Genomic DNA, 12,921 nt, shown 5'->3' on the forward strand with positions numbered 1-12,921 from the left:
ACAGTGCAAAAGGAGCGCACTTCTTCGCGCTAACATCGACCTGTAAAGCTGAGTTCATGGTTGAGTTATTTGGTCAGTTTTGGCCCTGTGACTGCCCAAATAAGTAAAGTGTGAAGTGATTCTAAGAGCGACACCTGTCATCTGCATGTCATACTGACTCACAGTATTATTTCACTACCAAAGCAGACTCCCTATGCGTGTTACTGCAAGGCACAGTGTTCTACACCACTATAAAGGCTCTCTGCAGCCAGGAAATAGACGTTTTTTAACGTAATTCGTCATGAATATATGCGGGTCGAACCAAAAAAAAAACCAAAAAAAAACATTTCAGCGAACTGGAAAATCTCTATTTATCAGTGCAGAGTCGAAATAAACAACCTTGAAGGCTAATTTTGAGGACAATAAAAGAGCCTGTATTTTGCAGTATTAACAGGACACTTCTTTCCTAAACATCCTATTGACATTGTATAGTCCACAAGAGTTGCACAGTTAATACAACTTTTCTTTTTTCTTTATTTTTTTTCTTTACAAAGTCAGGCACAATAAGATGAAAGCCGACCATCCTCTTCTTTCTTGGAAGAAGCTCTTCTCTTCTGACCACCAAAGCTACCTAGAGAGACAACAGTTATCAAACACCATATAGCTTCATACAGCAATAATAAACCTGCACCTTGACGTGGATTTTCCTCAATGTAAAGGATAATAGCTGGTGATGGTGGGTGCACCTATTTATGCCACAATTATTTGACTTGGGAGTGAAATTTGAATTCTCCAAACTAAGAGGCAGGAGGAGCCCTGACAAGCGACTCACGGTTAGTCAGTGTAAATGCAGACTAAAAATAGGAACACGTTGCCTGCATGGAATACAAACTGTTCCCTCTCCCAGCTGTAATTCACTTCATACAAAAAAAAAAGTTAAGGACAGAAAATGGAATTAAAATAACATTGCTACTAATCTTCTAAAGGACAATCTTACCATGGAGACACTGAATTTCTATTACCTCCTCATGTTCTATTTGACTTACCTGAACCCAGTCTGCTCAGAACTGACTGATGCCTGCGAGCTTTGTGACTGCAAGAGGACAAGACTTTTGTGTCCGGCTCAAGCAGCAGCGTACAGACCACAGGGCTTACAACTGTAAGTATCATCTCTAATGTTTCACGATAGGAAATGTAATTGTGAAGTGTAACTAGTAACATAGTAACATAGTACATAACTAGATCTCGTGTTAGTGCGTAGAAGTTTGTGCAGGATGTTGAATCTTCTAGTGATAGCTCGTAAAGTTTTCTTCTTACTGAAATATCTACATTTATGTATCATTAGGTTTTATGTATATATATATAAACCATTGGACTACATTAAAGTTCTATAGAAAGGTTTGTACAGTAGATAGATACAACTTATACAATTACAAAGCTGTACCTTGAATGATAGTATTGTAAGCTATGATAATGCCTTCTACTGACGTTGTAGGTGAAATTTACTATAGACATAAGTATAGATCCTATGACATATGAACACTAGGGGGTACTCCCACTGTCCTCATATTGTGCTTTTCATGATCAAAGGCTTGAGGGTACTTTGATATCAGGTATCTGAGGGTAGATGACTTAGAAACATTGAGAAACACTGCACTAGATAACATTGATCAGAATCAGACTGAGACCAAAAGTCAGAGGGTTACAGTAGTAGATGTACTCCTGTTTCCTAATGCAATTCAAGACTACATTGAATATGACTATTAGGTATTACTACTCTCATTGATATTATTAGACTACTGTGGAATTGTTTTGTCTTTTTATATGCAAAAATACATGATAAAGTTTTATTTTATCGCTTTAAAGGCTTGGTCTTAAAGGGGTTGTGTTGAGTTATTAACAGGATAGTTATTAACAGGATAGGGGATAAGCTACTGACCGGTGGGGGTCCAATTGCTGGAGTCTGGCAGCCCCTTTGAGAATGAATGGAGCAGCAGCTGTCATGCTCGACCTGCCACTCCATTTATTCAGAAGGAACAGGACCCCTGTTCTTGTGATCGGTGGGGGTCCTGGTGGTCAGAACCCAACTGACCAGATGCTGATCCCCTATTCTGTGGATGTGGTAGGGATAAAGTATCAATCATTTTTATTACAATGCTAATGAATGTAAATGTATCACAATACTACAAATGTCCTAATTAGAGATGAGCAAATTGCTCATAATTCGATTCAGGTTTAATTCAGCCAGATCGGTAGACCGATTCAATTTGGGTGCAAATAAATTCTACCTACATCAAAAGCCCTCCAACTGGCTCGAAAATTTGTGTCTGACACTCTGAGGTCTCCTGGACCGAGCACATTTTTACTTAATTTATTTCTCTCTCACGCTCCACAAAGTGCGCCCAAATTGAATGCAACTCAAATGTTTACAAAATTTGTGTCCGATTTAATTCATGTAGAATCAATTCAGTCAATTCTAGTATAACTGGAGTGAAGCCCATAGCACAGGTCTAGTCTATTGTACTGTACATCTACATGTTCATTGAAAAGTGGCATGCTATGATTATATTGTATTTTTTTTAAATATAAAGAGGCACTCTGCCGCCATATTTTCTTACATTTTTATTGTTCAGTTATATAGACGAAAAATCTATTTATAGCTAGTGGCACATCCTGTAATGTTGGCTTAGGAAATACTGTGGTGGTTTCAGATGGATATATTATTATTTGTTTACTTTTTTTTAACTTTTGCTGCTTACATTGTATTCTATTGTTAATTGTGTTACAATGGTGAAAGGTGGTAGTAATATACCTCACTCTGTTACACAAGCTGCTACTATTGAGCTAGTATTAGTACTACTATTCCATTCATTAATATCACTACTAACATCTCAAAAGTATCATACTTTCAGATAGTAAAATTATTATGTCTAAATGATACAGTGTCCATAAAATTGTAAACACTCAGAATCAATGACATACATTTTATGTATATGGTCCACAAGTGCTAATGTCAGTTTGATTGCAGATTTAACAGCTAAGGACCAGGTAAATCATTATATAGCCTGCACAGTTAAAGGGCTTTCCACTGGAGCGTGTTCAAAGCCTGTTTATGTGGCTTTCATAGATTTGTCTGGAGAGAGCTACATACATGAGCGGAGCGACCACCTCTACTATCATTCTCTAACTGGATGTGATGGGACTCCAGTTCTCTCAATGGCACTCCCCAACTTAACATTTATGACATATCCTTTAATAGGACATTCCTTTAATATTGTATCATTTTAAAACTAATAACTTACAGCATTACATTTTCTTTTACTATGTTTGTGTCTGAAGTGGTCACTAGAAATCTCTGGTGAAAAGTTTAATAAAAAGAGTTTTCTTTCACCCCGTATTGGTATGGTATATCAAGTAATGGAAAGTCCGTTCAATGATCTGCCCTATTTTACCCATGACGGAAACTTGTCTATTACTATGGGGTAAAGCAAGGGGGTGTTAATCTATAATCTAACAGAAAGTAGATGGAGACAAATCTTCATGAGACAGGCAGCACGTACAACCTTCTGTAATTCTTACTTCTACATGAAGTGGTTGTTGTTTTTGCCGAATTCTTATGTCAGCAGGTTCCAAAGTACCAAAAATTAGTGATGGACGAACATCGGCCAGGACGATTCGTGAACCGCAAGTTCGTGACAGGCCTCATTCACTTTAATGGCAGGTGTACCTGAAAAAACTACAAATATGTATTTTTATTAGGGGCAATTTTTATGCTTCTTAAAGGGAAACTGTCAAAAATGTGCCATGTTGGAGCCTAGAAATTTTTTATTTTAGACCACGGGAGTACAGGCCCCAGAAAAGAGTAAGTGATTATGAGGCTGGAGGTATTTCAGACGGTCATTGGATATTAATTTTACTGCAGGCTAGTGGAGTACAGACCCAAACATTAGTCATTCACCGGACAGAAAAGATCAAGTGATTATCTGGCTGGAGGTATATTAGACGGTCATTGGATATCAATTTTACTGCAGGCCAGTGGAGTACAGACCCAAACATTAGGCATTCACCGTACAGAAAACATCAAGTGATTACGTGGCTGGAGGTATATTAGACCAGTGTTTCCCAACCAGTGTGCCTCCAGCTGTTGCAAAACTACAACTCCCAGCATGCCCGCACAGCCAAAGGCTGTCCAGGCATGCTGGGAGTTGTAGTTTTGCAACAGCTGGAGGCACACTGTTTGGGAAACACTGTATTAGACGGTCAATGGATATGAATTTTACTGCAGACCAGTGGACTAAAGGCCCCCAAAATGATTCATTCACCATACAGAAAAGAACAATTGATAATGTGGCTGGAGGTACATTAGGTGTTCACAGTATAACAATTTTACTGTTGGCCAGTTAGATTACAGGCCCCAAAGATTATGCATTCACCGTACATAAAAGATCAAGTGATTATGTGGCTGGAGGTATATTATACGGTTGATGGAAATCAATTATACTGCGGGCCAGTGGAGTACAGGCCCCAAAAATTAGGCATTCACCGGACAGAAAACATGAAGTGATTATGTAACTGGAGGTACATTAGGCGGTCACCGTATAACAATTTACTGTTGGCCAGATAGATTACAGGCCCAAAAAATTATGCTGTGACGAAACCAACCTCGCCACTGGGTGGTGGAGAGGCCTGGCTACCAGCCTCTTGCCCCAGGATTTGCCCTCTCATCAGCCAGGCTTCCTTTGTTCACAAAGGACTTTTACTAATTTTTGAACCCCTGGTCTAATTCGTGCCATTTTGGGATATGTTAAATGTCTATGTGTACTGTAAAGGGTGGGACATTATATATTTGAGTAGTGATGTCTGTCCTATTGTCCCCACATGTGTATTGGCGATTTCCCTTTGTCCTGAGAGATAATTGACTTACTCCTCAGTTGTCTCCAGGACAGAAGACACTGTGTATTCTCCTGACTGTGATACAATTGCATCAACCTATTGTGTGGGGTAATTGTATCACAGGCAGAGGGGAGGATTTTGTGTGGGAGTGTCTGAGTGTATTGTACGTGTTTATTGGTTATTTTTACAAAACCCTGTGGGTGGTAACCTTGTTGGAAAATGTGTATAAGTCAATGCTTGTGTGTTCAATAAGGAGTTCCTGTTTTACCCTTTATCATGTTGAGGCTGGTGTTTGGCTAACTGATCGACACTGGGGATTGCTATACGCTGAAAATTTGCTATACTCCCCGGGCTATACTATTAGCTCTCGTAAGAGCTGTTCCTGCTCTCTGGATTTATGAGAGGTTCACCCACTGGAGCCTGGAGCCTTGTCATAGGTCCAGGGTGGGTAGAAGACGGTGAGACCTCAACCAAGCTTCAGCGGTTCGTGGGGTCTGCAGCGCTTACGGTGTCAAGTGGAGTGCTTGGAGTCCTCGGGAAGCACTAGGAGTATCTATCGACGGAGGTACCCTGTCAGAGTGCCAGGAGATCCGTTACATTGGTGGCAGCAGTGGGATACGATGAGGAAGACCTGGATGGCTGGGATGCGTTAAGGAAAGGCATATGGTACCAGGCCCTGGGTAATGTACAATACCAGCGAGGTGAGAGTCTCCCTAGTTGAGAGCAGCGATTGCAGAAGCAAGTGGCCCTGCAGATGCCCTTCCTGGGAGAGCAGCCCCTGGATGAATGGGTGAAGGAACTAGAGCACTGAGTATGGCAGGAGCTATGTTTGAAGGAGGCCTACCAGGCACTCTGGTGGTATATGGCACAGTATATACCCTGGACAGCTAAGCATGACAAGCCAGAGGGAGAGGAGTTTGATGGTCCTGACTTGTTATGGGAGTCCTTTGCAGAGCCTGACTTCGGGAGCCCTGCACAGTCCAGACTTCAGAACATTTTCTACGAGAGGGAGGCTAGGCAGGATTGGGATGACCCCCATGAGGTAGAGAAAGACCTGGCTCACCTAGCAACCCTGTAGTGGGAACTGGAGCAGGACTACCGAGATCTCTTCCACTCCATTGAGAGGGGTCAGCGAGAGAGCAGAGTGGCAGACCCAGGTCCAGAGCACTTCAGCTGGGAGGATATTGTGGAGGTTTACTGGGAAGACCCGACTGAAGTATCCCCTGCTTCAGTACCAGCTACACAAGTAGGGGACCTCATAGACTGGTCCTGGGGGGAACCCCATATGGCAGGTGGAGATGGGACCGAGGTCTCTCCACCTGCCCTACAGGGATGCTGGGCAGTCGGCCCAGATCCCCAACGGCAGCCGGAGTTTCAGGGAGTAGGGACAGTCGGTCCTGCTCCCCAGCAGCAGTATGTTTTGCAGGGAGAGGAGAGCATCGTCTCCATCCTCCAGCAGCCGTGTGATATGCAGGGATTTGGGAGCCCAGTCTCCATTCCCCAGGGGCCGTGTGATGTACAGGGAATTGGGAGCCCAGTCTCCATTCCCCAGCGGCCGTGTGATGTACAGGGAATTGGGAGCCCAGTCTCCATTCCCCAGCGGCCGTGTGATCTACAAGGAATTGGGAGCACAGTCTCCATTCCCCAGCGGCAGTTTAACGCACCAGAAGGAGACAGTAAGCCTCACATCAGTGCAGATGGGACCATGATCTCTGCACTCACAGCAAAGGGGGTAGGGACAGTCAGTCCTGTCCCCTAGCAACAGGGCTGTTTAGCCAAAGGGGAGACAGTCGGTCTCCCCCCACATCAGCATGGTGGTCTATCTAAAGGGAGACAGTCGGTCTCTCCCTACAACAGCAGAGTGGTGTATCTAAAGGGGAAACAGTCGGTCTCCCTCTACAACAACCAGGCTACAACCAGGCTTCTTCCGTGGTAGCGCTGGCACCAGGGAAAAGTACCGCTGGTCTCTGCCCACTCAGCAACCCACCAAGGCAGTCTACTAGTCCCCCACACAGCAATGGTGAGGCACATGGACATGGACAGGTTTATCCCTTGCTCAGGTGTAGTAACCATTTATTGTGGGTGGGCTGTACTGCTGTTTCTGTTTTGTGGGTGGTCTGCTGGACTAACCAGGGCACTGACCGGCAGAAGGTCAGAGACCCTGTTAGTCTGTTTGGAAAAGGGGAGAAATGTGACGAAACCAACATCGCCACTGGGTGGTGGAGAAGGCTGGCTACCAGCCTCTTGCCCCAGGATTATGGGCCGTCTCATCAGCCAGGCTTCCTTTGTTCACAAAGGACTTTTACTAACTTTTGAACCCCTGGTCTAATTCGTGCAATTTTGGGATATGTTAAATGTCTATGTGTACTGTAAAGGGTGGGACATTGTATATTTGAGTAGTGATGTCTGTCCTATTGACCCCACGTGTGTATTGGCGATTTCCCTTTGTCCTGAGAAATAATTGACTTACTCCTCGGTTGTCTCCAGGACAGAAGACACTGTGTATTCTCCTGCCTGTGATACAATTGCATCAACCCATTGTGTGGGGTAATTGTATAACAGGCAGAGGGGAGGATTTTGTGTGGGAGTGTCTGAGTGTATTGTACGTGTTTATTGGTAAACCCTGTGGGTGGTAACCTTGTTTGAAAATGTGTATAAGTCAATGCTTGTGTGTTCAATAAGGAGTTCCTGTTTTACCCTTCATCATGTTGAGGCTGGTGTTTGGAAGACTGATCGACACTGGGGATTGCTATACGCTGAAGATTTGCTATACCCCCCGGGCCATACTATTAGCTCTTGTAAGAGCTGTTCCTGCTCTCTGGATTTAGGAGAGGCTCACCCACTGGAGCCTGGAGCCTTGTCGTAGGTCCAGGGAGGGTAGGAGATGGTGAGACCTCAACAAATCTTTGGTGGTTTGTGGAGTCTGCAGCGCTTACGGTGTCAAGTGGAGTGCTTGGAGTCCTCGGGAAGCACTAGGAGCATCTATCGACGGAGGTACCCGGTTGGGGTGCCAGGAGATCCGTTACATATGCATTCAACATACATAAAAGATCAAGTGATTATGTGGCTAGAGGTATATTAGACGGTCATTGGATATCAATTTTACTGCAGGCTAGTGGACTACAGGCCCAAAAAATTATTCATTTACCGGACAGAAAAGATCAAGTGATTATGTGGCTGGAGGTATATTAGACGGTCAATGGATATCAATTTTACTGCAGGCCAGTACAAATACATGTCAAATACATATGTTTAAATTAAGTAAAAATATAAAATTGGATTAAAAACATGGGTAACAAAATACCCCCTCTTGAAAAAAAACCAAATGATAATAGTTGAAATTCGATAACACATGGTCGTCACAGGTATTGAATTCCTCTGTAGCCCCAAAGATTAGGCATTCACTGGACAGAAAATACATTTTATGCCGCTGTATTTACATAAGACACAGACCATTATTTGTTCTGGATGGTGGAAGATATGTGTGGGCTGGCATTAGGGAAATTCAATTAAACGTGGTCATCACAGGTTAAATTCCTCCGAGATCCATGCCTCATTCATTTTTAGAAATGTGAGCTAGCCGAGTGTGCTTATTTGCATTCAATTGGAAGTGGTGGAACAGCCTGGCTCCTGCTCATCTCCCTGAAAAATTTCGTCCTTGGACTCATTCCCCCATCCACGGACAACACCTCCTCGACAGCTTGATCAATGGCACAACGCAATGCACGCTTCAGAAAGAAGGCGTAAGGTACGATGTCACTGATGGCGCCCTGGGTGCGACTGATCAGTTTGGTGATCATAAAATGGCCACAGAAGTCTGCATGCGCCGTGCATGAGCAGCCACTGGTGCGGTAAAAAAAAAAAAACAAGCTGCCCAGAACCTGTCCTGCTGCAGAGTTCGTACAGGTAGTCGTTAACGGCACGTTTCTGCTGGAGCAGCTTATAAAGCATATACAAGGTGGAGTTCCAGCACATCAGGCAGTCCCAAATCAGACGTCTGATGGGCAAGTGGTGCCGCCGCTGAACGTCAGCAAGGCGAGCCATGGCTGTGTAAGATCTTCGAAAATGGCCAGAGATTTTCCTGGCCTGCCGCAAGACGTCCTGGACCCCGGGGTATTTAGCAATGAATCGATGTACAACTAAGTTCAGGACATGTGCCATACATGGCAAGTGTGTCATTTTGCCCTGTTTCAGCGCATTCAGCAGATTGGCACTGTTGTTGCACACCACTTTACTAACTGTCAAATTAAGCGGGGTTAGCCACTGATCGGCCTTTGACCACAAAGCTGAAAGGAGTGCAGGACCAGTGTGGTTATTGGCTTCCAGGCACAACAGCCGCAGCACAGCATGACAACGTCTCACCTGTCACGTCGAATAAGTTCTGGGGAGCTGGGGGGTGCAGTGGAAGAGGCGGTAGCAGTGGAAATTACACCAAATCCACACGGGTTGCATGCTTGACAGCCATCAGAAGGTTCACCCAGCGGGCAGTAAAAGTTATGTACCTTACCTGCCCGTGTTTGCTAGACCACGTGTCTGTGGTCAGATGTATCTTGGCACCGACACTGTGTGCCAGAGATATATACAATTGCCGCTGAACATGGCCATCTAGCTCTGGGATGCCCTTCTGGAAGAAATATTTTCTTCCAGGGACCTTCCATTGTGGTGTGCAAATGGCTACAAATTTTCTAAAGGCCTCTGAGTCCACCAGTTTATATGGCAGTAGGTGGCGGGCTAGCAGTTCCAATAAGCCGACGGTCAGCCGTTGGGCAAGAGGGTTATCCAGCGTCATCAACTTTTTACGCTCGAATATTTGGGCCACGAAAGCCTACCTTTTGCCAGATAAACGCGACAACGGCACGGTAGAAGGTGTAGTGGAGGACAAATGGAAGGAGAGAGGAGAAGGAGAAGAGGCAGGACGTGGAGCGCCGGGAGTGTGGCTTTGTGTGTTCTGACGGTGTTGCTCCCACTGGTCTTGGTGATGGGAGGCCAGGTGCCTTCTTAAGGAGGTCGTCCCTAGGTGAGTGTTGGGCTTACCGAGACTTTTGCGTTGACAGCACAGGCTGCAGATGGCAACACTATTGTCAGTAGCTGACACGTTAAAAAAAAAGCCCACACTGTGGAGCCATGTGATGGCGTTCTGGGAGTGCCAGATGTGACCGTGCATGGTGGATGGCTCACTCCAGATACATTTGCAGTCTGCTTTTTGCGTCCTGTGCACTGCGAGTTCTGCCTGCTTCTCCTCCTTATCTGCTGCTCCATCTCTCCCTCTGAAATCCCCTACTCTTCCTTTCTTGTGGGCACCCATGTGACATCCATGGACACGTCATCGTCGTCACCTTCACCACCACTGACATTAGAGATCTCGGAGTAGGCAGCAAAAGCGGGGACCACCCTCCTTGGGCTGATTTGGGTACTGTCGTCAGACCGCTGGGTGGCGGCCCCTTGCTACCTCCTCTTTCTCATCCGATGCCAAGAATGGCTATGCTTCATTAAGGTCTGAGAATGGATGGGAAAATAATTCCTCTGAATCGAGTGGAGGAGCTGTGGTGGTGATGGTGTCTTTGTGGATGCACACAGCAGAGAGTGAGAAGAATGCTGATACAGAGGGTAAGGAGGGTGCAGAATCACTTTCAAAATGACCCTGTGACAAAGTCAATATAGAAGAGCAGTATTTGTGGAAGAAGGTATATCGCAGGCCTCATTCAATATTTTGTGGAAGCCGGTATATCAATCCCCTCTATCAGTATTTTGTGGAAACAGGTATAGAGAACCCAATAATGAGTATTTGCTGGAAGCCAGTAAATCAAACTAATCCTTAATCAATATTTTGTGGAGGCTGGTGAATCGCAGGCCTCAATCAATATTTGGTGGAATCTGGTATATCAATACCCTCTATCAGTATTTTGTGGAAACAGGTATATAGAACCTAATGATGAGTATTTGCTGGCAGTTGGAAAATCAAACCCCTTAATCAATATTTCGTAGAATCTGGTGTATCGCAGGCCTCAATCAATATTTGGTGGAAGACAGTATATTAATACACTGTATCAGTATTTTGTAGAAACAGGTATGTAGAACCTAATAATGAGTATTTGCTGGAAGCTGGTATATCAAAACCCATAATTAATATTTGTTGGAAGCTGGTGTATTGCAGGCCTCAATCTATGTTTGTTTGAAAACCGGTGTATCACACCCCTCAATTAATTTTTTGTGGAAGCTGGTGTATCGCACCCCTCAAACAGTATTTTGTAGAAGCAGGTATATTGCACCCCTTAATAATTTTTTTGAGGGGGGGGGGGCAACAGATATATCACACTAGTTGCAATTAGTTATTCGAATAGCGTATGTCCCTCTATATAGCTGCGGTGTCTTAGCAGAACCGCACACAACTGCTGCACAATACAAATGCGCTATAATATACTTTCTATGTTAGAAGGTATATTATAGGTATATCACGCCTCTCTATCATTTTTTTTTTTTTGGTGTGCAACAGGTATATGACACCTGTTGCAATTACTTATTCCAATAGCATTTTTCCCATTATCTAGCTGCGGTATCTCAGCAGAACCGCACACAACTGCTGCACAATACAAAGGCCCTATAATATACTTTCTATGTTAGAAGGTATATTATAGGTATTTCACACCCCTCATTAAGATTTTTTTTTGGTGGGGGCAACAGGTATATCACACCTGTTGCAATTACTTATTCCAATAGTTTTTGTCCCTCTATCTAGCTGCGGTATATCAGCAGAACCGCACACAACGGCTGCACAATACAAATGTACTATAATATACTTTCTATGTTAGAAGGTATATTATAGGTATATCACACCCCTCAATTAAAATGTTTTTTTGGGGGGGCAAACAGGTATACTGTATAACACCAGTTGCAATTAGTTATTCCAATAGCATTTTTCCCTCTATCTAGTTGCAGTATCTCACACCTGCTGCACAATACAAAGGCAGTATAATATACTTTCTATTTTAGAAGGGATATTATAGGTATATCACACCCCTCTATCAGTTATTATTTTGGGGGGCAACAGGTGTATCACACCTGTTGCAGTTACTTATTCCAATAGCATTTGTTCTTTATCTAGCTGCGGTATCTCAGCAGAACCGTACACAACTGCTGCACAATACAAATGCACTATAATATAATTTCTATGTTAGAAGGTATATTATAGGTATATCACACTCCTCAATAAAAAAAATTTTGGGGGGGCAACAGGTATATCACACCAGTTGCAATTAGTTATTCCAATAGCATTTGTCCCTCTAGCTGCATTATCGCAGCAGAACCACACACAACTGCTGCACAATACAAATGCACTATAATATACTTTCTATGTTAGAAAGTATATTATAAGTATATCACACCCCTTCGTATGTCCCACGTATCAATAGCACACTTATACCAGTCCTTAAAAAGACTTTTATGGCCCTATTAGCTAGCATTTGGTGTCTCTAACAGTCTGTCCCTTCTCCACACAGCAACCTCTCCCTACACTGGCAAAAAACAGAATGTAGAATGGCTGCCAGATCGGGTTTATTTATAGGGTAGGGGGTATGTCCATGTGCTAAAACATCTCAATTGGATGTCCTGTACCACCTGATGGATGTGTCATGGGGCAAAGTTCAGCGCTATGCAAAATAATATGGTGCTCGCTAATATCGCCATATGTTCGCATGTTCGGTGAATCGCGAACGAGCAATTTTTCCCGCGAAATGACCACCGGTCGAACCGCAAGGCCATCTCTACTGGAGATATATGGGAACTGTGTTAATGAGGAAACAACAGTTGATTTTCAGTCTGTAAAGTGTAAAGGGGAAGTGAGGAAGGCAGATTTGCTGAATTTGTTATATTTCTATTTAATGGACTAATGAAGAGGAGGAAAGAAATCGAGATAACTACATTTTGTTGGTGCCCCCCGAGATGAGTAGATTAGTTCTCCTAGGATTATTTGCTGGAAGTTGGTAAATCAAACCCCTTAATCAATATTTAAGGAAGCTGGTGTATCACAGTCCTCAATCAATATTTGACAGA

The 12,921-nt window shown here is 43.7% G+C and overlaps 1 protein-coding gene across 1 annotated transcript in view; it reads left to right on the plus strand.

Moving 5' to 3' along the window:
* Window positions 1-887: 887 nt before the first annotated feature.
* Window positions 888-12,921, plus strand: part of LHCGR (luteinizing hormone/choriogonadotropin receptor) — a 269,250-nt gene continuing 257,216 nt past the window's right edge. Inside the window, exon 1 of the mRNA XM_044290871.1 lies at window positions 888-1,138. Coding sequence (XP_044146806.1) covers window positions 978-1,138 — 161 coding nt within the window. The 5' untranslated portion in view covers window positions 888-977. The remainder of the gene's footprint in view (window positions 1,139-12,921) is intronic.

Source organism: Bufo gargarizans, chromosome 4 (assembly GCF_014858855.1).
Source record: "Bufo gargarizans isolate SCDJY-AF-19 chromosome 4, ASM1485885v1, whole genome shotgun sequence".
Lineage (NCBI taxonomy): Eukaryota > Metazoa > Chordata > Amphibia > Anura > Bufonidae > Bufo > Bufo gargarizans.